Raw genomic sequence first — 24,801 nt, forward strand, 5'->3', positions numbered from 1 at the left:
GCCAGTCCCTCCCATCAGGAAGCTTCAACAAGCCTCTTATCCTTAACCATCAAAGGGCAGACAGAATGGAAACCACAATTACAGAAAACTAACCAAACTGATCACTTGGATCACAGCCTTGTCTAACTCAATGAAACTATGAGTCATGTCATGTAAGGCCACCCAAGACCAACATGTCATGGTGGAGAGTTCTGACAAAATGTGGTCCACTGGAGAAGGGAATGGCAAACTGCTTTAGTATTCTTGCCTTGAGAACCCCATGAACAGTATGAAAAGGCAAAAAGATATGACATTGAAAGATGAATTCCTCAGGTCAGTAGGTGCCCAGTATGCTACTGGAGAAGAGTGGAGAAATAGCTCTAGAAAGAGTGAAGAGGCTGAGCTAAAGTGAAAACAATGCCCAGGTGTGGATGTGACTGGTGATAGAAGTAAAGTCTGATGCTGTAAAGAACAATTTTGCATAGGAACCTGGAATGTTAGGTCTATGAATCAAGGTAAATAGGTACATAGTAGCTATTTAATAAAACAGAGCAAATGAATGAAATGATATGTGATTTGTTTTCCTGAGCATCTCTTAAAAAAATTATAAACACTTTATGAATCACAGGAGGTAATTATTGACTGGGATAGCCAATAATCATAAGAATTTTGAAGAAAGTTCATATTTTTTAAACTTACAATTATCCATCCAGAATATTATGGGTGGTGGTAACCCAATTGGTGGTCTGCAGGGAAGGACCAAAGACTGGCCATTTCGAAGTGTTATTGGTTCAAGCTTTTCTTTGGTCCACAACGGTGACCCTAACAAAATAAAATAATAACTTCTAAGTTATTTCTGCACTGGAAAACAAAAAAAGCACTAGAAAGAAAGATAAACCAACTTATAGAGAAATAGCAACCTGGAATTTATGGAAATTAAGATAACAAATTTTTCAAAAAATGACATTCATAGTATAAGTTCTGAGTCAGCAAGTCCATGTCTAAGAATTTACATTAAATAAATTCTTGAAGATACATAATGATTTTGTTAAAAGCATGCTTTTCACAAAAGAATGAAAAACATTTATATATGTAAAAAAATTGTGAAAGAAATAATGGTAAATCTATACTTTTGAATAAAATAGTGTCAGATGTTGTATAAAGACAGTTAGACAATAAGTATAAGATTAATATAATTTTCATGACATGTAGATAAGCCAAAAAGTTTACAAATTCAGAATGAGTTTGTTTTCAGTATGTACATACATATCTGCCTAGGTAAAAATATAAAAAACAGTAATTTCCTTGAATGAAAGGATTCGTGAACAATTTTTACATTTCTTTGTTGTTCATTTGTAGTTGATTTGTTCTATAAAGCACACATATTATACACATAATTGAAAAAAGCTTTAAAAATGATCAGACCTTCATGATCATGGCCATGATCAGATCATGGCCACTGTTCTTTAAATACATGCTCTTGGGTTGTTGAGAGGATGTACTGACTGTTGAAAAAAGAGTTACAATAATTTCAAGATGATGAGGCCACTCTGTTTCCAGTGAAATTTTGATATGAAAATGTTTAAAGAAATATATGCACCCTAATGTTCATAGCAACATTATTTACAATAGCTAAGATACGGAAGCAACCTAAGTGTCCATCAACAGATGACTAGATAAAGAAGACTGTGTGTGTGTGCGTGTGCGTGTGTGTGTGTGTGTGTGTGTGTGACACATAACAAAATATTGGGCTTCCCTGGGGCTCAGATGGTAAAGAACCTGCCTGCAATGCAGGAGACCTGGGTTCAACCCTGGGTCAGAAAGATTTCCTGCAGAAGGGAATGGCTACCCACTCCAGTAATCTTGCCTGGAGAATTCCTTGGACAAAGGAGCCTGGCAGGCTATAGTCCATGGGGTGGCAAAGAGTCAGACATGACTGAGCAACTAACACTTTCACTTTCACACAATGGAATATTACTCAGCCATAAAACAGAATGAAAATTTGCCACCCACAGCAGCACAGATGGACTTGTAGGGCACTGTGATAAGTAAAATAGGTCTCTTTGTACAGAGAAAGACCAACAGATGATATAATTTATATGTGGAATTTAAAAACTATAACAAATTACTGAATATAACAAAACAGCAGCAGACATAGATATATCTTCACTCACAAACTAGTGGCTCCCAGCGGGAAGAGGGAAGAAGAGAGGGGCAACATAGGGGGAAGGAGGGAAGAACCACAAACTACCGTGTATAAAATAAGTTACAAGGATATATCACATAACACAAGAAATATAACCAATTTTTATAATATTTTTAAATGGAGTATAACCTTTAAAATTGTGAATCATTATATTATATACATATAACCTTTATAATAAAGTACATCAACCATATTTCAATTAAAAAATGTTTAAAGAAGTAACACTTATACCTCAATTACCCATTTTATATTGAATTTATCTCCATCTGACTATATGGACTATGCTTGTACATAAGATTCAGGAGAAATGAATGATTAGATCAATCTGAGGAAGAAGCATTTTTCTTACCCCTGGTGATTTATTCCGGACTTCTACAAAAGATATACTGGTTTGACAAAACATTAGGCTGAGGAATTGGGAAAAAGTGGAAAAGGGTGACGATTTTCATGCAAAATAAAGTCAGAGTATTGGCATCAATGCCACTGCCTTCTTGTAATGGTTATTTGGATGATGTAACAGATGCTGGTGTTGGAGCCAGACTTTAAAAAGGGTCCTGTTCAGCGAACAGGTCTGACTTACTGGATGGACGGATGACAATGTTATTAGAAATCGCAGCCCCACGTTCGTTCCTGGCTGTACACTGATAGACTCCCTCATAGGTCTCTGCTTTCCCCTCGCTCATGATGTTGATTGTGAGGGTTCCTGAGCCAGGCTTCATGGTGACGAGAGGGTCTTTATCTATGTCAAAATGAGTCCCATTTCGGGTCCAGGAAAAGCTGCCAGGTACATGGAGGATTAAGCTTGTTAACAGTCCAGAAAAACAGGATTACTTACTCTTTAACAAATTCCTTGTAGTTTTATGAGTTTCTGAATAATTAGACTTTAATATTCAATAAAGAGCAATAAGCTCCATACCGAAAATGTTTCACTGAATTGTGACTTAGAAAAAAGTGCTGACCATACATACTAAGGGACATGTCTTCATCAGAAGTACCAAAATCTGACTCAATAAAGAAACCATGCATACAAATTGCCTGTCACTTTTCAAAGAAAATAATATTGTAAGTAGGTCACCAAGGCACACCTTCTTAGAGCTTTATTAGCATTTTTATTGTAAACTCCATTGTTTATAGAATTGATAACCTGTCTATGAAAATTTGCTCCAGGGCGAAGTGTAACATGAAAGGCCTTTACAAGTACTAATATATGTGTATATTAAGTGATCAGACTAGTGTCAAGTTACCACAAGGCAAAATGTGAGTTGGGAGGAGAGGAAGACACTTAAATTCAATGGTATTTTAAATGTCAGGTTTCATTAAAAAAGTGACCATTCTATATAAAATATATTTGAGAATTTTTACTCTAGAGATGATTTTGAAAATTTCTGGGAAAGTATTTCAAATTGGCAACTAAAAGTCTTCTTTTTCAGCTTTGTTTATAAAATAAATGACTGCCTTATATAAAAGTCACAGAGGTCATGTAATTAAAGACTTGGTAACTGGTTACAAATGAACAACGGCCATGCTGTTACACAAGCATTAATTTCTAAACTTTTCCATGATTCCCAAGCCCTTTTGGATTTCCCTTCCCACTGTTTATCCATTTAGTGGGAGTTGTCACACCTCCTAGGGCAGGAGGCAGTGATAGCGGATGCTACTGGCTTAGGGTAAATAGAGATTAGGGATGCTGTAAAATATCCTACAATGCACAGGAGAGCTCTGCCTCCATAACCAAAAATTATTCAGCCCAAAATATCAACAGAGCTAAGGTGGAAAAATCCTGCCTAACAGGGAGTTATAGGAAGTATTAAGTGAGTGTTAAACTGAAGGGGACACTGTCCATCAAAGGACATTGCATTAGTGCTTAAGCGCTCAAAAGTTTCTAATAATACAGCAGAACAGATTGCTTTAAGCCTGCCTTTAATGGAAATTTTTGATATCCTTAGGTATTTACTGCCAGTTAATTTTTTCCTCTGGTGCCAGTCTGTGATAGATTAGTAAAGCTGGTCATAGACAAACTCAGAAATACAATATTGAGGAAATCTCCTTTCTATTATATAACTTAAAAAATTCCATATTATATGTCCATAATAATCATCCAATTCTTGAAAACTTCCATATATTACTGGACAAGTTACAGATCACCTACTAAGGAGGTGTGGAACCTGGATAAGGTTACCTAGCATTATTGGGCATCAGTTTTCCCTCTATAAAATATATTGGCTGGACAAGATAATGTTTAATGTTTCTCCCAAGTCTAAAATGCTTGGCAGTGCTCATGCCAAGAGGCATATGAAGCGTCCTTAGTGTTGAACTCTGCCATGTTTGGAAAACCACTTGGGGCTATTTTATAGATTTCGAGAGAGCTAGGAGAGATCTTAGAAGTGGTGCAATTCAGCTTCTTTATTTTATAGATAAAGACACTGAGGCCCATAGAGACTTTTGACATCACCCCACAATTTTTTAGCATGTCACACAGAAAGGTATCAGTATGGAAATGCAACCACCTGGGTTTTTAGGAAGAACCAACTGAATTTAATTAAAAGCAGAGAGACAAAATAATGAACCTACAAATGACACCTTAATAAAAGGTGAAAGTGTGAAAGTGCTTGTTGCTCCGTCGTGTCTCTCTTTGATTCCACGGACTGTAGCCTGCCGGGCTTCTCTGTTCATGGGATTCTCCAGGCAAGAATACTGGAGTGGGTTGCCATTCCCTTCTCCAAGGGATTGTCCTTACCCAGGGATCTATCAATGCTTCTTTTCAGTATTATAACAACAGAAAGCACACCTACCTTGGAGGAGGTTTCCCCTTTGCCTCACACTGGATTACAATATTCTCCCGAGGGTCAATAATGTAATCTTTTGGAGACTGTTGAGTGATGGTTGGTGGTTGTACCACTTAATTGTAGAAAGAAGAACAGTGGATAGAAACAAATTATTTAATATCGTAATAGTAATCTTTTTTTTTCTCTATCAAAACCACTTACCCTAGACTAAATATGCTCCAAATGTTTTTAGTAATTTCTCCTGTGGTAACATACAACTCAGCAGATTTTTGGCTAAAAGACTCCTAAAATTTTGGAGTCAAGACATAACTCCCTTTTGGTAACTTTATATATGTTCATAAGGCCCATTTTCCCACACTGAAAGTTTGGGAAATTCATTACCAATATAAGCTTAAAATTAAGATTTTCATTTCTGATGTAACAATGAGAAATTTCTCTGAGAACTTTGGTTCAAATGATGCTTTTTGATAAAATTTAAGTTATGAGGTGAATTTGCAACTTTATTAAAAAAGAGTTACTGATTTATAGTTCATTCCTGGGTTCATGTAAATGAATACACTGGTAACAAACATATTTGAGAAGCAATGTTAAAAAGATGATTAAATTAGAGACTTGACATGTCTTATTAGAGCCAAGAGGAAGGTGGCTACTAGGAACAAAGATAAAACAGGCTTATTTAGAAGATGAACTGGGAAGCTCTCTGTTATAGGAAACAACATTCTCATTTCAGTCTTCAAAGCGCTATGTGATCATTTATTATCACATTGTAGGAAGAAACTAGTCTGACCCAGAACAACTGAATCTTGAAAAAAGCTGGTATCTGGACATTTGATGTTCAAGTCACTCTAAGATTACCATACCCTGCTTCTTGTGAAATCAGAATCACAGAGTGTAGAACAGGAAGGGAAGGGAGAAATAATCTATTTTGACTTCTTCTGTTGCCTAATGCAGCAAAATAGCTTGACTTCCTAGGCAAACAGAGAGAAGCAAAGTTTCCTGGGTACAAGGTAACTACCTTGCACACCTCCAAAGAGAGCTGTTTACACAGACCAATGGTTCTCAATCAAGGGCCGTTTGCCCCCACTCCTCGGGGGACAGCTGGACACATCTAGGGATGATTCTGGTTGTCACCACTGTGGTGGGAGTGGTCCTGGCATCTGGTGGGTAGAGGCCAGGGATGCTGCTAAACATCTTACAGGGTACAGGACATCTTTATAATGTAAAGACTTGGTATTTGGTTAATTTAAGTTTTTCATATTGCAGACTGTCCCTTTCCTCTCCAGCTATGCTCTGAGCTTCCTTTGTGAAACTTCTTCCAGCTGCCAATCAAGTTATTTCCCAAAGCTTCATAACTGTTCTCTGCCTTTGTCTTTCTTTCTTGTGGGGGACTGCGTACATGGCTAAACTGACCACTTCCATGGCTTAAAAATGTCTTATAAATCTGAAGGCATGATTCCTTTTTCTTTGTCTCCAATCTTGTGTCTATTGACCAGACAGCTCTTACTAAATATCCAAAGAACACCTAAAATACAGATCAGAAATGGAACTCGTAATTGCCATCATTTACTGTGCACCTGTTAACTGCAGGATACGGCACAGTGTCAATTTCAACTCCCTTTAGCAAGATCCATCCCCTTCCTTATCCTAAGCCAGCTGCTCCTTTCAGCCTCTAGCACTGTCCAGGGGAGCCTCATCCTTTCCAGCCCAGTCAGTTACCGATGCTGGGTAGCAGTCTGGTCTAACAATTAAGAACTAGTCAGTCTATTTTTTACCAGCTGTGAGAATTCAAACAAATTTCTTAACTTCTGTGAGCCCTCATTTCCGTAAAGGGAAAACAGGGTTTGAAAGTGGTGTCTACCTCCTAGTGTTGCTGGGAAAATCAAAGAAGATTACTTGTGCAAAATTCTTAGTCCATGCCAAACTATAATGGTTCAGTGATATTACCTGTACTTAGATTATTATCACATCATTTTTATTTAGACCAGCTTCACTTTGCAGAGATCCTTAAGGCTCTGGCAGTATAGAGTCTGGGATGATGGAAAGAAGCTTAGAATTCCCCACTAAGGGATCCGCAGGCATAGGCTGTGGGTAAGGGGGACTTTTAGGAGTGATTCAATCTGATTTCTTGTGCTTTTCTGCAAGTGACAGAGATGCAAGGGTGGTGGTCTTAGACCCAGAACTTAATGGAGCTGGTTTAGCTGCCACAAATCACAGCCAGGAGCTGACCATCTAGATGGAACTCTTTGAACAGTGCTGAGGTCACTGGGCAACCAACAAGGGCTATGGAGTAACAAGGGGAAAAGGTGATTTTATATAATTGTCCTGGTTAATCCAATACCAAAGGATTTTTCAAATGCTTGAAAATTATTATTATTTTTTAGGTAGGTGATAGGTGGTACCCAGCTGTCAGAGACAGCAGTTTTAGATTAGAGCATGCCACTCAGAAAGGATGTGAGTGGGGGTTGCGTGTCTTTTGTACACTTTCAAACAAGATTCAAACTCTCTGGGCCATTTTACTGAGGACATTAAGAAATACTGGTCTACCCAGTCCTGCAGATTGAGCAAGCATATGAGTGAACTCTGCTGAAGCACCTGCAAGTGCCCAGCTCCTATATATATCCAAAGATATGCTTTTATTCTAGCCAGCTTTGAACAGCATTTAGAACCAGATGTTCTCTTCCAATTTTGTGGTTCTCACTGAGTTACATCAGATTGTGAATGAAGCGCAGAAGTTAGTAGTGCAGAATAATGGTAAAAGAAAAACAGTAATACCTGAGTCCAGAATTCATGCAGGGAATATATTCAACCTGCTTCTTGGAATTTCATTGCAATGCTTAGCCACAGTAAACACACATGCTTAAAAAGACGTTAGCCATGAAAATAAAATCGTGCATTTAATTCACAGTATTCATTCAAAAACAAAGACACAGTCAAATTTTCACACTGCCTGGTAATGACCAAAAGACACTTACAGTCTTCAAGAAGTTTTGCTTTTTCCCCATCAATATCAGCAGGTGAGTGGGCGAACAGGATTAAAGAAAACCAGATGTTAGTAATAGGAACGTTAGCACCCTAAAGATAATAGGGGCGTCTTGTCTGTTTTATTAAACCTAAAAAACCAGTAGAGCAAAGATGGAGCTGGTGAAGTAGCAAGAGAAAGAAACTCCCATTAAAGGTTTTGTTTATTCCTGAAGCAATGATTTCTACAGAAACACATGGGAAGAACAAAAGAGATGCTATAGGCCGAAAAAAAAAAAAAAAAAGATTCTGCCAGGAATAGGAATGGATAATTCCATGCCATATATGTTGTGCTGGACAAGTAATTATGTTCAATTTGAAAAATAGCTTAAATCTACAATTAATCTGAGTTGTCACATACTGTGTTGTGTCTGATCCTATTGTTCCAGACATCACCATGCACATGGTAATGATACCTAACAATGGGACGCTGCTACAAGGAGAGTGCTTCATCCAAGTCAAATCCAGCACTGATCTGAGGTTTGTATATTTCCATGGTTAATCCCCATGTTGGTAATTGCACTTTTCAGACGGTTGACATATTTCTGCTTCAGAATGCCTCAGTCACCCAGGGCTGCTAGTACCTACCCCAAGGTGCAGAAGAGGTGTAAGGAACTAGGGCAGGAAGAAATTGCATTAGCATGCAATTCACATGATTCTGTTGTGCTGCCTGTCATTACTACTTGCAAAGGTTAATGCAGGAGCGCCTGGCTTGTCCGTGACTTTCTTTTCATCATGGTTCTGCCTCTTCTCCATTAGCAGCGATAATTGAGTTAGCCGTAGGTGACTGTTTCCCTCTGATTGTTAGATTGAGCAGTCAGATTAAGGGGGAATATATTTAACACAAGAGAGAACAAAAGCATTTCTCTCAATGCTTTTCCCTCTCTTCTACATATCTGCTAGGACAAATGCTTACTTAGGCATTCAAACTACAATGGGCTTAGCCAATCATATCTTTTTTTTTGAATTGAAATTAAAGTCACTGAATGAATATCTTTTGAAAAGAAGTTGAATGTTGCATTTTCTTATACTTTAAAGATGCACAGCAAAGGGAGTCAACAAAGTATGGGACCCATCACATCTCTTCTTCCCACTGGCAGTTGCAATCTCTTTGGTTAAAAAAAAAAAATGACATCACAACAATTGAATTGCCCCAGGAAAGTGTTATCTTCCTTGCACCTTGGAAAGCTTGCCAAACAGATGTTCTATTCAAGAAGCTAATGGATTTAAAGAGGTCATGTAGATTAGGGATAAAGAATAAATCAATTCTGAAGTACAGTAATTGTCCAGATTTGAAAGTCTGCTTTCCATTGCAGGAAAAGTAACCCGTTGGCACTTAGCATTATCTGTAATTTTTCAGATGCCACCCAGCTCAGGGAGAGTGCAGCATTTATGGTACTTTATTCAGGAAAGGGTGGGCTTCTATAGTAGCTGTTACTTGCTCCGTTCTAAATAGCAATTTTGCTGAAGACTTGTTTTATTCTCAACATTGACATCTTGGTCTTTAATCACCATTTTTAAAACAAAGACCTTTCACTAGGCTTTGATAAGACACATTTTCTAGCTCTAAACTCATACTTAAGATTCAAAACCCAAAAGTGAACTTTGCCTTGTCTGAGTCAAGAGAAGTGAGTTGTGGGTAGTTTGGGGATACAGAGGGGCATGGGGTTGGCTGAGAGATGATCATTTTACTCTCAGCATATGAAGGGAGAAGATGGAGAGGTGGGAAGGGGATAAATGGGGCGGGGGGGGGCGGTAATCAGTGATCATTCTTTTTGTTGGAGTACAGTTGCTTTATAATTCTGTGTTAGTTTCTGCTGTACAACATCATGAGTCAGCTAAATGTATACATATATTCCCCTCTTCTTGAGCCGCCTTCCCCATCCCACCCCTCTAGGTCATCACAGAGCCCCGAGCTCCCTGAGCCACACAGCAGCTTCTCTCTAGCTATCTATTTCACACCTGGTAGTGGACATGTGTCAACGCTACTCTCTCAGTTCGTCCCTCCCTCTTCTCTGCCTGTGTCCAAAAGCAATTCCTATGGCTTTGCTGCAGGATGGCTTCTATAAAAAGTTGCCTGTTGGGAAGATCAGCTCACAATTCACTTCTTCTTGGGCCAGCCCCCTCAGTGGTACACCAAAAGGATCAGAAGGGAGGGAAAGACGGAGAGGGAGGGGACCATGTGTCTGACCCATTTGATGGCCTTTTCTAGAGTCTGATTCTTTTTTTTTTTCCCAGGGACTGATTCTTTATAAACACCAGGTGCTGTTTGATTTGCTTTTCAGGATCACACAGACGTGTCCTCCATCCACACTGTTCAGAGTGACGGTAAATGCTGGGGAGGTTCTGGCTCCAGGGGCTCAGAGCTTTGCAATGTTAATACTTACGATCAAGAGGGACTTCCAGTGCACTAATCATCTGGCATAGGAAGAGCATCAGCGGCGCTCTGCCTGCAGATAAGCGCTTCTTTTTCGGCATTATTTTAAGCTGCATTAGCTGAGCTCCTGCTGAGCCACACAAGCTGAATTTCCTTTTCTTCTTTCACAAAAGATCTGTGTGTAGTGTTTCAGTAATTCTCATGCAGGAAACTGAAAAAGGATAGAAGAAGAATGAGTGTATCTTTTTTTTTTGAAAGAAGGAAATGAAGAGAGGAAGTCTGCAGTTCAGAACATCAGTTCTGTATTATATATGAACTCTAAATGGGAGCTAACTTTTAAATATTTAACTCTGAGGACTGAAAGAATCATTTATTCATAAATCAGCTAAAATTAGGTCAGAAATATTTGCAATGATGTCAAGCAAAACCTGTTAGTGCCATCCTTCTGGTTTTCCCAATTTAAATGGACTGCAGCCTACCAGACTCCTCCGCCCTTGGGATTTTCCAGGCAAGAGTACTGGAGTGGGTTGCCATTGCCTTCTCTTATATCAGAGGCTACTATGTCTCTAATAGTGCAAGAAAAAATAGCTTTAAATAGGTTAAAAGGTATGACTTTGAAGGGGAGGCCTAATGGCTTCTCTTTTCCAGAGAGTCTCTCTGGGAAAGTTCAGGGTGTGGTTGTCAATTTGTTTCAAACCTCAAAACTGATTTACTGGCAGAGCCACCAAGAATACTGGCCTTTCCCATCTCTTACCTGGGCTGTGGCATCAGACATGCCTGGGCTCTGAGCTCCAGGTCTTCTTCACTACAGCAACCCTCTGAACCAATGCTGACTAATTTTCTCAAAAGATCTTTGGTTAAATCTTCAGAGTAGTCTCATGGGACCTACCCAATAAAGTTCAAAATACCCTTAAACAGGTAATTAAAAAAAACTTCAATGATCTGGTCTGAGTTTATCCTACCAACCTTATTTCCTCCTATTTCCACATAAGTTATTTTTTGCTTGTTTGTTTGTCAGTTTGATTGCCTGGTTCTGCTTTTCTTTCTTGGGCCAGTCCTTCAACATGCTTTGAGTTTTCCCAACTTCTTGCCTTGGTTTATCCCACTCCTTGTACCTGGAATGTTCTCTCCACCAAATTTCCTCATCAGTGTCCAAAGGGTTTCTTTGTAGATCATTGAAAATGGAAACGCAAGCTGACCACTCAAATAAAGTCATTTATTTCACCCTCTGAGAACCCCTGAAATTCCTTGTTTTATTCATCATGTTATTATACAGGTATATACTTTTGGGGGATATGCATGCTCTCTCCCCTACTACTTCAGGCAAAGATTGTACCTCTTGCATCTTTGTAACCTAAAATAGTATACCTGGCACATGAAAGTGTCTACTGTACACAAGAAAACGTGAGCACAAACACAGAATGTTGGCCAGGCTTCTGTCCGACAGCAGACTCCTGCGTGAAATGATGGGTATAATCTTCTCCCTAAGAGATGCGAGTGACCAATGGCTCTCTCACAAGAAGGTAGGAGAGATGCCATTACTATAAACCAGGGTCATTCATGCAGTTTCATTACTGAATTATTTGTGTAATTGTGTATTTTTTAAATGTCTGTCTTTCCCACTCAACTGAAAATCTTCAAAGGGTAGGGATCGCATCTTCCCTGTTTCCTATCATGTCCCCAGAGCTCATCACAGTGTCTGGCATATGGTAGGAATTAAATAATATTGGCAGGAAAAAAAGGCAGGGAAGAGGGGAAAAATGAGGTTGTATTCGAGAGGCACTCTGACCACAGTCTACCTAAGGCTATACTTATGCGCACGTATGCATGCTCAGTCACGCCTGATTCTTTGCGACCCCATGGACTGTACCTGCCAGGCTTCTCTGTCCATGGGATCTTCCAAGCAAGAATACTGGAGTGGGTTGCCATTTCCTCTTCCAGGTGATCCTCCCCACCCAGGGATTGAACCCACGTCTCTGGAGTCTCCTACATTGGCAGGCAGATTCTTTACCATCATAGCACCTGGGAATCCCTGGTTTCCCACCAGAATTCTTCAGTTTCTTACTCAGTTAAGCATTATGGTCTAAAAGTCAGAAAACTGTATTTCTCCAAAAGTCCTTTATATAAATCTCCTCTTGAAGAGGAGGCATTTTGGCAAAGGTAACAGAGTGAAACCACAACTGTCTATATTTATACTACTTGGTTTGAAAATCAAACTCTTATCAATCTGGTCAAATTAGTTGGCATATTATGTCTGTGTGTGGAAGAGAGCTTAAATGTATAAAAGAGAAATGAAATGATGCTGATAACATGTGTTTTGCTAGCAACTGAGTTCTGATTTGAACATGATTATAACTGTAGTTGGGTATTTCTTGCAAAATAAATATAAAAATATGCTAACCAAATATAAAAAATTCTAAACATAGACATTATACATATATAAATATTATTTTAGGAATGAAACATCTGTACTGTGTACTTTCATTTAAGATCCAGGAAATTTGTCTTTCTATATTACAATAAATAAACATCATGATTTAAACATTACTAACCAAAATATAAACCAAACTGTCTTTCTGTGCATGCAAAGCAGATCTATATTATTTAATCAGATTTACTTAGGTCTTTCATGATTTTTTCTGTTGAAATGCTAGTTGTTAATTTATAGCGAGTCTTCAAGGAAAATAAACATAAATGGCAAGATGACCCTAAAATAAGTCAATGATACATGCTACACATACTGAGAGAAAATATAGACGCAAACATTGAGAAAACAAAGGGAACACCTGCCTGAATTGTGTGTCAAACTAATTGAGTTTATTCAATTTAAGTGCCTGGAATAGATGCCAGAGAACTAAAACACTTTCTAGAAGATGTACAAATAAATTGTAATGCACGTAAGATCTTAAGCAACTACATACAATTTCTAAGTTCTTCATTCATTATTTGTTTTCCCTGAATACCTTAACTATTCATCCTTCAAAACACAGAAACTATTAGACAACATCCTATAAAAGAAAGTATCATTCAACCTGCTTATCTTTTCAGAATATATATGGAATAAAATACTGCACATTAAATCACAGTATTGTATAAAGAAAAAGATAAAAATCTTAAGAAAAATTGAGACAGCACTTACTTAAAGAGACATGAGTAAATCTTCACAATGAGAGGAGGTCATGAACTATAATAAATGAAGATGCAGTCTCTCATCAGAAGCTGTAAGCTCATTTAAACCAATAGCCACAAAATCATCTCCAGTGCAGGTTCTGTTTGGGGAGGACAAAGCAATGGCCCAGCCCATTCTCTGAATCCTGCCCATGGAAAATCACTGACTTCTCCTATGAATACTATCACAGGTGAATAACCCAATCTCTTAAGGACAGCACTAGGTCCCTGAAAGTCACAGTGAAAATAAAATACAACTGCAGAAAACTGAACTTTCTCTCTGTAAGAGGGATGGACTTTGCATGTCTCACAAAGGAAAACCACTGCTTCTGCACTCTGAGTATTGACGTCAGAGACCTGCCCTGCCAGGAGCCCACCTGCCTTGCAGTTTACCTTGGAAAAATGGTCATTCTCTTTTATGTGAGAATCATGAACCAAAACTAAATGGTTTATGCAATTACATTAAGATGAATGAAACCCCCATCTGAAATAGCATTTTGTTTAGTCGAGTTATAGGGCATGCTAGCACAACACAGTTTGTAATTTAAAAAAAATATTTGCCACAGACATTTTAAAGCATACTTGAATGAGAAAGATGATAGGTTCATCTTCAGAATACAAATCACTCCAATATTTAAAACTACATATATTGTTAAAATGACCCAGAGTAATCATAAACAGGAAAGCCTTTTACTATTTCGCTTCATTTAACTCCATTCAAAGAGACTTTTCACATATTACCTTTAGAATCTCTGAAACAGAAGAGAAAAAAAAAAAATCTCCCTTCTTTAGTAAACTTCTCACCATTGGGAAAGAAATACAACCTAAGGTTCCCTTATTTCTTTTGTATAAAATTCACATTAAATCATACAAGCACACATTTTAACAAAGGTCTCATACTCTTGTTGCTTACCTAAGAAGTCTGGTCGTTAGAAAGAAAATAAAATCTTTGCTTTTCTCAAATGAGAAATGAAATTAATTTGATTAAAAAAAAAAAAAAAAAGCAATTCTCTACCAGAACCAGGAGGCCATGCATTACTTACCATTTCATTCTAGCCTATTTGTACTTTTTAGCATCCCAACATGGGTGGTTCAGTGCTGACTGCACAATGTAACATGATCTACTCTCTAAGCCAATAAACAAAGATGCTTATGTGACTGCACGCCCTTTGGCACACTAATTATTGCCCTGGTGAGCCATCAGCAGCTGGCCTCTCTGAGTGGATAGCTAACTGGAAGTGGCGTCATTTGACTGTGAAAGGTATTTTTTAGCAGCCAATTCAGGATAGTCACTGTTTCTTAATTGAAGTACAGTTCATTAACAATGTTGTATCAGTTCCTGATATGCAGCAAAGTAATGATATATGTCTCTGTGTGTATATATATACTCTTTTTCATATTATTTTTCATTATGGTTTATTACGGGATGCTGGACATAGTTCCTATGCCATATAGTAGGACCCTGTTGTTTTTCTGTTTTATATATAGTAGTTTGTGTCTGCTAATTCCAAACTTCTAATTTATCCCTCCTCCATCTCCTTCCCCCTTTGGTAGCCACAGGTCTGTTCTCTATGTCTGTGAGCCTGTTTCCGTTTTAAGCATAAGTTCATTTATGTGATATTCTAGATTCCACATATCAGTGACAGTGATGTCACATTGTGTGTCTTTGGATTACTTCACCTAGCACGACAATCTCTAGGTCCATCTATGTTGCTGCAAATGGCATTATTTTGTTCTTTTTTTTTTTTTTTTTTTACAGCTGAGTAGTATTGGGACAGTTACTTTTTACATTTTGTTAAACACTTACCAAAAGGAATAAGCATATTAATGCCCAATCCTAGCCCATGCCTGTGCTTGTCAGTCATAAGTTTTGAGTCTGAGACAATGGAAGGAAGATTAGAGAAAAATTGACAAAGAGTTTGTATAGTTAACACATCAACAACATCATACAAACCTACATAACTCCACTACCATGAATGTGCCTTAGAAAAAAGGAGTTTTAGATTATGTGACTCTAGAGACTGTAATGATCTCTTTAAATAACAAGGCAAATCTTGTGAAGCAAAGGAACATGTTTATAATTCCTTCTGAGCCCCAAAGGATGTCCCTTAATAGAGATTCTATAAGGAATCTGATACCTAGAACCTGAAATAGTACTGAAGGAATGGAGGGCAAGTAACAGATGTTTTCTAACCAAATAATAGATGATAAAATACATCTTGATAATAGCTCAAATCTCCATTCCTCAGAGCACTATAACTGATTATTTTACTAGGTATTCATAAAACCATAGAAAATAGGAAAGCAGGTATTTTACCCATTTAACAGATGAGAGAAAAAAAATCACAGGGCCATTATTCACTGGGACCTTCCCTGTGTCAGGAATCACACTGAGTTTGTTCCATGTGTTAACTTATCTCATCTTGCCCATAACCCCAAACAAGAAACTCTATTTCATTTCCCAGTTTACTGATGAGGAATCTGAGATGCAGGATGGTAAAGGCATTTGCTTAAGGACACACAGGATATGTAGAGTGATAGGCCCAAAGCTCCAGTTCTGAAAAGTTCTGGAGCTTCCAGCTTGTCATACCCTGAGAAACCTCTAGCATTTCCCTTCCTCTCATATCCTCTTATTTTGCATTCAGACAATAAGCAAACAGAATTACCAAATTTAGTCTCTGATGTGAAAAACAGCAAGTGTTGATGGTTTCTGAATGTCTACAGAGGGTTTCCTAGAGCACACCTCCAGGGGCCTCTTCACGACAGACTGCACGTGAACAGTGACCGCTAGAAGGGCATCACACACTCGCCCTGACCTTTCGAAGGAACCGCAAGTTAGTACGATGGAGACAAGACAGACTTTTAGAAAGTTAATTTTAAAAGTAGGTAATGTAACGAAGGAGAACAGCATGGAGGTTCTTTAAAAGACTAAAAATAGAGTTGTCATATGAGCCAGTAATCCTATTCCTGGGTAAATATCCAGAAAAGACAAAAATTCCAACTCGAAAAAACAGATGCACCTCAATGTTCATAGCAGCATTATTCAAAACAGTCAAGACATGGAAGTAACCTAAATGTCAACTGACATATGAATGGATAAAGAAGATGTGATATGTATGTGTGTACTGTGCTGTGGTCAGTCATGTCCAACTCTTCACAACACCATGGACTGCAGCCCGCCAGGCTCCTCTGTCCATGGGGACTCTCCAGGCAAGAATACTGGAGTGGGTTGCCATGCCCCACTCCAGGGGATCTTCCCAACCCAAGGATTGAACCTGCGTCTCTTATGTTTCCTGCGTCGGCAGGCGTATTCTTTACTGTGTCACCTGGGAAGCCCACTGTGTAGCATAGGGAACTGCTGCTGCTGCTGCTGCTAAGTCGCTTCAGTCGTGTCCGACTCTGCGTGGCCCCATAGATGGCAGCCCACCAGGCTCCCCCGTCCCTGGGATTCTCCAGGCAAGAACACTGGAGTGGGTTGCCATTTCCTTCTCCAATGCATGAAAGTGAAAAGTGAAAGTGAAGTCACTGAGTCGTGTCCAACTCTCAGCGACCCCATAGACTGCAGCCTACCAGGCTCCTACGTCCATGGGATTTTCCAGGCAAGAGTACTGGAGTGGGGTGCCATTGCCTTCTCCGAATATTCAATATCTTATAATCTATAGTGGAAAAAAATCTAAAAAAGTATAGTAATATCTATATCTATCTGAATCACTATGTGTACACCTGAAACATAGTAACTCAACTATACTTCAATTTATAACAAAAGGGGCCACAAAATTATTTTAAAAATTAAAAAATAAAGTTAGAAAGATGCTAAATGGCTCAAAAAAAAGTATGCAACATATAAGCAGATGGTACAACATTCATAACACACAAAAGATCATATAATGCAAAGTGAGCAACACAATCGCAGTTTCTCCCTGGGGAAGGTTATTATTACCACGTTTTGTGAATACTTCTGGAGCTATTTTATGTATAAAGAGGTCTAAAAATGTATAAAACAATATTTTAAGGGCCTCTTAGATACAGAAAACAGCTTGAAATCCTTTTTGCCATTGAAGTTAGATCAAAAATAGGCAAGTCTTTTAATAAAATCTAGTTATTTGCATCACATAAAATTATCTGGATATAGGCTTTTTCAATCCTCCTTAATCTAGCACAGAAATTACAAGAAAGGAAATAGTAGAGAATGATCTAACTGAGAGAGCTAAGATGAAGGACGAAGCACACTTACTGAAAAGTCCACGTATATATTTATGTTATAACAGAATAACTTTGATGTACAGAAGAAATTAACACAACATTGTAAATCAACTAACGCTTCAGTTTGAAAACTCAAACATGCACAAGGGCACAAAAGTCCGTAAGGGTGAGACTGATGGTAACCCTGACCAACGGTGGCGCCTGTCCCACATGTGTCCACCAATTATCTGCTGACAGCTGTCAGGGCTAGCTTCAGGGGTGAGAGAGCTGATGAGAAAGGAAGGTGGGGTAGAATGAGAGGAACGGTGTACACGTGTGTGCTAAGTTGCTCCAGTCATGTCCACCTCTTTGCGACCCCATGGACTGTAGCTAGCCAGGCTCCTCTGTCCATGGGGATTTTCCAGGCAAGAATACTGGAGTGGGTTGCCAAGCCCTCCTCTAGGGGATCTTCCCGACCCAGGGATTGAGCCCACATCTCTTACATTCCTGCATTGGCAAGTGGGTTCTTTACCACCAGGGCCACCTGGGAGTTTCTCAAAGGAAGGCTTCCTCACCCTACCTCCAAATCCAATCACAGTCAACTAAACAGATCAGAGAGCAAACTCTTCCCTCTGAATGCTTGCCCTACTCACAGTCTGTCTCGATGCACTGACCCCACCACCCCGACTGAGGCTAGAAGAATCAGGCGTGGGTGTCTGACCAAAGGCCACGTAGTGCCTGTGAGATGAGCTGGCGATTTCAGAGGGCTAGAGAGTGATCAACCAATTGGCCACAAATTCCTTTTCCATGGGGAGAGTGAATACAAGGCAGAAAGAGAGAATAAATCACAGTTTGGAGCAGGAACAAAGGTCAAAGATGACACAGAGGCAAGGCAGCATGAGAAACCATGAGTCAGCAGGGGATATGAGGTGTCCTGAGCAGAATGAAGACAGTAGGCAGTAACAGAATCAGTGGAAATGGTCAACTGAGTGCCTGTAGCATTGGTGAACTCCTCAGGTGATGACAAGGACCTGCTCCATTTGTATGATCACCGGGTCTCTAAAACTCCTGGCATCCCAAACAATGTTCCAATTCTCTGTGAGGTTTGCCTCACAGAGTGGTTGTGGCTGAAAGATCTTCCCCTTTCTTCCATCCTGTGAATTCTAAAATAAGCCTTCATTAGTGTGGTAGGTAGACTGTTACGTCACCAGCCCCCAGGAAGCACCCCTCCAGCATCCATCCCTCTGTGTAGCCCCCTTCCACAATGACTCTGGGCTTGGTCACAGGAAGTGTTTTGGCCAATGGGATTTTAGCAAGGACCATGCAAATTGAGAGGTATGATTAGTACTTGCACGCTGGGGCTTTCCTCTTGTAATGCTCCTTCTGGGAAGCTTAGCTCGACTATGGATGATGAGAGGAGAGAGTGGAAAGAGACCTTACATAGACAAAAGATCATCTTGGATTTGCTGGGCCCCACTGAGCTCCCAGCTGAAAGCAGCTGAATAAACCACATGCCACAGAAAAACCATCTGAGACAGAACAATCAGATGTCAATCACCTGAAGGTTAACAGAGCCTCAGAATTACAAAAAAAAAAAAAAAGAAAGAAAGAAAAACAAACATCAACTGTTTCAAGGCACAAAATTCGGGGGTAATTTGTTACATAGCCACAGATACCCAAAATAATAAAACTCAGACTGACTGCTTCTTGCAACCAGAAAGATGCTAAAATACCCATTTAAGAGGGTTGATGATTCTAATGCACATATCTCCTTACAATATCATGGCTGGGGCTATAGGAATCCTAAATGAATAGTCTGGTGATGACTCTAAAATAATCCATCATTTTATTTTTTCCTCTATATACTTCCTGTATGTACAGCCAAAGAGTACAGACTTGTTATAGTTCTCATACAAAACTTGTACTCATTAAATAGAAAATAATTACCACTGACACCAAAGAAAACTTTTCACCCTAAAATAATTGAGGGCAAGAGGAGAAGGAAGTGACAGAGGATGAAGCGGTTGGATAGTATCACTGACTCAATGGACATGAAATTGGGCAAACTGAGGGTGAAAGACAGAGGAGTCTGGTGTGCTGCAGTTCATGGGGTCACAAAGAGTTGGACCCGACTGAGCAACTGAACAAAAGCAAGGCCTGATTTAGTTATTTTAGGTATTCTATCAATCTATTTCTAATGCAGAAAAGCAAAAATTAAGCTAGAGAATAGGATGAGAGGGCGCTCCATGAAGGCCTGCCTCTCTTGCCTTCCGACCTTCATGAATCAGACCAGAATCTGCTAGTGTTCTATCTTGGCTTCTACTTGGATCTACTTATTCTCCTACTAAACAGGGAATCAAAGAAAAGGGAGAAGAAAAGAAAAAGGCAGGCCTTAGAGACAGGTCTATTCCTTCAAAGCAAGGTCCACTTCCTAGGTGATTTCCTTCAGATTATAAAACAGAAACAAAGTTCCAATTTTTAAACATGGAAAATAGGAAATAGCTCTAAGGGTGAAGTCTGAGAGCTGGAAAATTAAATCTGAAATATGGGCCTTGATAGTAATATATTCGAAACATTTGTCGAGTCACTGAAACAAGTTCTGGCTCTATTTATCTTCTTGTAAACAGAGATTTCTATAAATATCACTGAAAAGATGTAAGGATCAGAAACAGTTTATTAAAACTTTCAGCAGAAAAGGCCATGCAGGATATTAGTATTCTTATCTATCTGTCAAGTAAACAACATATGGCAACATGGCAGCCATTTAATAGTAGATAATAGCATTTTGGAAGGCCTGGCAGACTTGCCACTTTTTAAAAACTTCTGTCATATTTCAATGATAAGAAGGAAGGATTTACAACCTGCTCTTGTTGCTAAATGGTATGAGCCACTGAGGGTGGAGATGCAAAGCAGGGGTCAAAATCTCAGTGCATTCTTCTCCTAATAGCCGGGAGTCAGGGTCTGGGGAGAAGAAAGAGCTGGAGAGAGAATTAACCTAAACCACTGTGAGAAATAAACTCAGAGGTCTCAGTGCTTAGCACAGTACCCTTTATACCTGAGTCCTGCCCGTGGTACAGAGGCTCTAGGCTGACAGAGGCTCCACCATTCCCTGAGGCTGTCATCTCCATATGTGACTTTCAGAATCCCTATGATCTCCTTGCTCTGAACTGCCCCTACCCAGAGGGGATGCTGACATTTTTTTGTTTCCAACCCATGGACCAGAAAGAATCAATGACACTAACCACAAGGGATTCTGGGAAATGTCTAGTGCCTACGAATATATATAGGGCACTGATATCATTGCCACAGACAGCATGCTCAGTTCACAGTAAATTCTGAAGGTCCCTTTCTGGAAAGAGTTTCAGAAGTGACATGGTACACTGTAATATTGCTCTCAGTGATCAGCCACGGGGCAGGATTTTGGTGGTGAGCAAGGGCTGTGTGGGTGCTTGTTGGCTGCAGTCACCTCCTCTGCCTTCCGTTCAGCTGCATTTCTGAATCACTCTTTCCTATATATTGGGTTTTCCCAAACATGGGCCTGGGCATGGGGGTGAGCAGGCAGAACACCCAGAGTAACCACATCCAAGGCTGTCCCTCCTGCCTCATCACAGATGACTATAATCTTCACAGTAACATTTCCAAATGCATTTTGCCAAGGTATCCAGGCTCTGTGTAATCACAATGGGACCGTGAAAATGAGAAATGGAGTCTGACATGACATGAAGAATTGTGTTTTCTGCTTGTTATCAGTGCTGGGGAAGGTGTATTATCATACACTAAGTAGCCAGAAATCCTTCATTCCAGCTAGAGGCTATTTCATACAAAGAACACATTTTAGTCACTTGCTAATGTACATTTTCTACTGCAAAGAATTTACCCACAAAACAGGGGAGTAATTCATATTTAATTCCTGATGCATTTAATTTTCTTTAAACAGCCTATGTGAAAAATCTGCATTTATAAAAATGATCAGCAAATGATTATCAGCTTCCAAGAGAATTTGTCAGATTTACTTCAAAGACTATCTTCCTTCTGAGCATTTAGAATAGAATTCAGTCTCTAGGAGGTTAAATTATGGGCTTCTCAGGAGTCCATAGAAGCAAAGCACACAGAAATACAAATGTTAGAAACATTGTTCTCTGCAATGTGAGGTTCAATCAAGCCAAGAGTCAAAGCTCTAGAATAATTTGTTGTGTATGCCTTCTCAGAAACCACCTTTTCTATTAAAAGATCATGTCCTATTACTATCACTACTTAAAGGGACTCCACAGAAGGAATATGGAATTTCACTGCTATGGTATGGAAGAAATACCAACTCAAAGAGCAAGTTAGAAGCACCATTAAGAGGAAAGCATTCTTGGCTCAAGTTTCCAGCTCCCTGGAAGAATCAGGAGAGAAAAGTCTCTAGTTTGCATCAAAGTTGGTTAATAGGAACATTAAACCTAGAATTACAGCCTCTTCGCATCTCTTTGGACTTTCCTGGTGGCTCAGACGGTAAAAGCATCTGCCTATAATGCAGGGGACCCAGGTTCGATCCCTGGGTCAGGAAGATCCCCTGGAGAAGGAAATGGCACCCCACTCCAGTACTCTTGCCTGGAAAATCCCATGGACGGAGGAGCCTGGAAGGCTTCAGTCCACAGGGTCGCAAAGAATTGGACATGACTGAGCGACTTCACTTTGCATCTCTTCAGGAGAGTAAATCATGAAAAAAAAATTTATGAGTAAACCGAGTTCCTAGAAATAAATATTTGTCATCTTTCTGGAGAGAGAGTTGGGAAGTAAGTGGAAAAGCAAAATAGGAGGATGAAGACAAAAAAATCAAAGAAGAAACGATGCAAATGTCAGAAATTTCCAAGTTACACTATGATTATTATCACTTTTTAAAATTTGGAAATTGCGGTAATTCGCAAAGAAGTTGGCCAAACAAAAAAAAAACCCTATGAAAAATAATTTCTTAAGCACATGAAAGGAATCATAACTATTTCAAGGAAAACATTTACATAGAAGTCCCTCTATAAAGGCTCATGCTTTGAATACCTCTAAGGTCTCTTCTAGCCCTACTCTGAATTCTGAGAACTGCACCTGCTATGATATAAAGCAGAATCTAATAAAAAGCCCCAAAATTGGGTTTCCCTAGTGGCTCAGTGGGTAAAAAACATGCCTGCAGTGCAGAAGATGTGGGTTTGATCCCTGCATCAGAAGGATCTCCTGGAGGAGGGCATGGCAACCCACTCCAGGATTCTTGCCTGGAGAATCCCATGGACAGAGGTGACTGGCAGGCTACAGGTCATAGGGTCGCCACGAGTCAGACACAACTGAAATGCCTGAGCACACAGCCACACAGTAAAACCACTGAGATGCTACAGCAGAAGGGAAAAACCAATAAGATCAGACAATGGAAAAAGAGAGCAAAGCATCAGATTCCACAAGGCTGCTGGTTACTGGATCTGATAAAAGTAGGCCAGGTGAGAGTGGAGAAATGAGTGCTCTCACACAAAGGACAGAAGGATGGAAGCAGCGAAGGCACGTGAGTGTCCAGCACCTTCTCAGAGAGGAGAAGGCCTGGGGCTCTCGGCTGACGCTGGACAGTGGCTTCTGGATCTCTGCATCCAGTGGAGCCAAGCTGAGCATTACAAGAGGGAACATCTTTTGGAGAACAATTCAAAAGGCTGGCAGAGCAGCTGTCAGAGTCTAGGATGAGAAACCTGTGTAAATCAGGTAAGAGAGAGCAGATAGGAGACCGAGGGAGTCCACCAAGAATAAGGTTGGAGACCAAGGGACCCCAGAGACATTCCAGAGTGGAAAAGAACAACTGGGTACAGCTTTCACTGGGCTCTGGGTGTGAGTGTTGGGGCGCCCAGTCACGGGCAGAAGAAACTGTTTCAGGTCCTCTCCCTGCCTGCCAGGTCAGCGGGCTCAGGTTTCAGCTGATAAGCTCTGGGGGTACCCCTTTGCCAAAACTCACTGGGCCAGGGTCAGCACCTTATGTATATCCAATTAGCCTATCTTGGGAAGGCTTTCAAAGCTTAGGTTTTTGTCTCCTTCAAGAATTTTTTTTTAAAAAAGAGTGTTCTACACCTTTGCTGGAGTACAAAACCAAGGTTTATGAGTATATTTTTCTCAAGAGAAGGAAGCAAATGTAGTAATCTCTACATGGGATGCTTTATTTTAATATTTTAATGAGATGCTAATTTTAATTTGCAAGGCTACAAAATTAAGGATAAACTTGACACTGGTGGCACAATGATTTATAACTGAATCACTCTGCTGTACACCAGAAACTAACACAACACTGCAAAGGAAATAAATTCCAGCAAACAAATTTCATAAAAAAGAGTGCCATCTTCCCACGCAAAGAATAAACTGTGCAGGAAATTTTGAACCATTCAATTAAATTTAACTCAATAATCTGAGACTCAATTATGTCCGGATCAATGGCTGCCTGGGGCTGGGGTGGTCAAAGGAAATGGATGGCAAACAGGCAGGAAGGAACTTTTTGAGAACAGTGCTCAGCAGAATGGAAAATATAAGGCTTCTGGGGCCAAGTTATAATTACTTAAAATGACAAGAGTATACCTGGCCTCTGGATTCCTATCATTAGCACAACCACTAAAGCATGAAACTAAAAAACAGATGGCTAAGGCATTGTTATGGCATCCAGATCGTTCTCGATCATTTTAAAAGTAATGAAATTCAATAATTTTAATCAAGTAAGAGAATAGCTATGTGACCTTGGATTCGATTTTTTAGATCTGATACTAAAAGCACAACCATAAAAGGAAACAAATGATAACTTGAACATTATCAAAATTAAAAACATTTGTGCTCCAAAACACATCAATAAGGAAATACAAAACTAAGCCACGGATTATGAGAAAAATATTTATAGATCATAAAGTTAGTAGAGAACTTGTATCCACAACATATAAAAAGAAAACTCTTCAACTCAAAAGTAAGACAAACATTTAAAAAAAAAAGAAAAAAAATTGGGCAAAGGTTTGGATAGGTACTTTTCCAAAGAAAATATACAAACGGCCAACAAACACATGAAAAGACGCTCACATAATTTATCCTTAGGGAAATAC

General features: G+C 39.5%; 1 protein-coding gene and 1 non-coding gene across 7 annotated transcripts in view; one reads left to right on the forward strand and one right to left on the reverse strand.

Moving 5' to 3' along the window:
• The window catches only part of NRCAM (neuronal cell adhesion molecule), an 87,739-nt gene extending 77,193 nt beyond the window's left edge, over positions 1-10,546 (reverse strand). For all 6 annotated transcript variants that reach the window (XM_069587926.1, XM_069587924.1, XM_069587923.1 and 3 more), the window contains exons 1-5: positions 10,377-10,546; positions 7,944-7,961; positions 4,978-5,083; positions 2,766-2,962; positions 679-801 (exon numbers count right to left, since the gene is read on the reverse strand). In XM_069587926.1, the coding sequence (XP_069444027.1) occupies positions 679-801; positions 2,766-2,962; positions 4,978-5,083; positions 7,944-7,961; positions 10,377-10,482 (550 nt within the window). In that variant the 5' untranslated portion in view covers positions 10,483-10,546. The remainder of the gene's footprint in view (positions 1-678; positions 802-2,765; positions 2,963-4,977; positions 5,084-7,943; positions 7,962-10,376) is intronic.
• Positions 10,547-22,192: 11,646 nt separating this feature from the next.
• TRNAY-AUA (transfer RNA tyrosine (anticodon AUA)) lies at positions 22,193-22,266 on the forward strand. Its single transcript has one exon. It is a non-coding gene; the product is annotated as a tRNA-Tyr (tRNA).
• Positions 22,267-24,801: the final 2,535 nt, after the last annotated feature.

Source organism: Ovis canadensis, chromosome 4, assembly GCF_042477335.2.
Source record: "Ovis canadensis isolate MfBH-ARS-UI-01 breed Bighorn chromosome 4, ARS-UI_OviCan_v2, whole genome shotgun sequence".
NCBI lineage: Eukaryota > Metazoa > Chordata > Mammalia > Artiodactyla > Bovidae > Ovis > Ovis canadensis.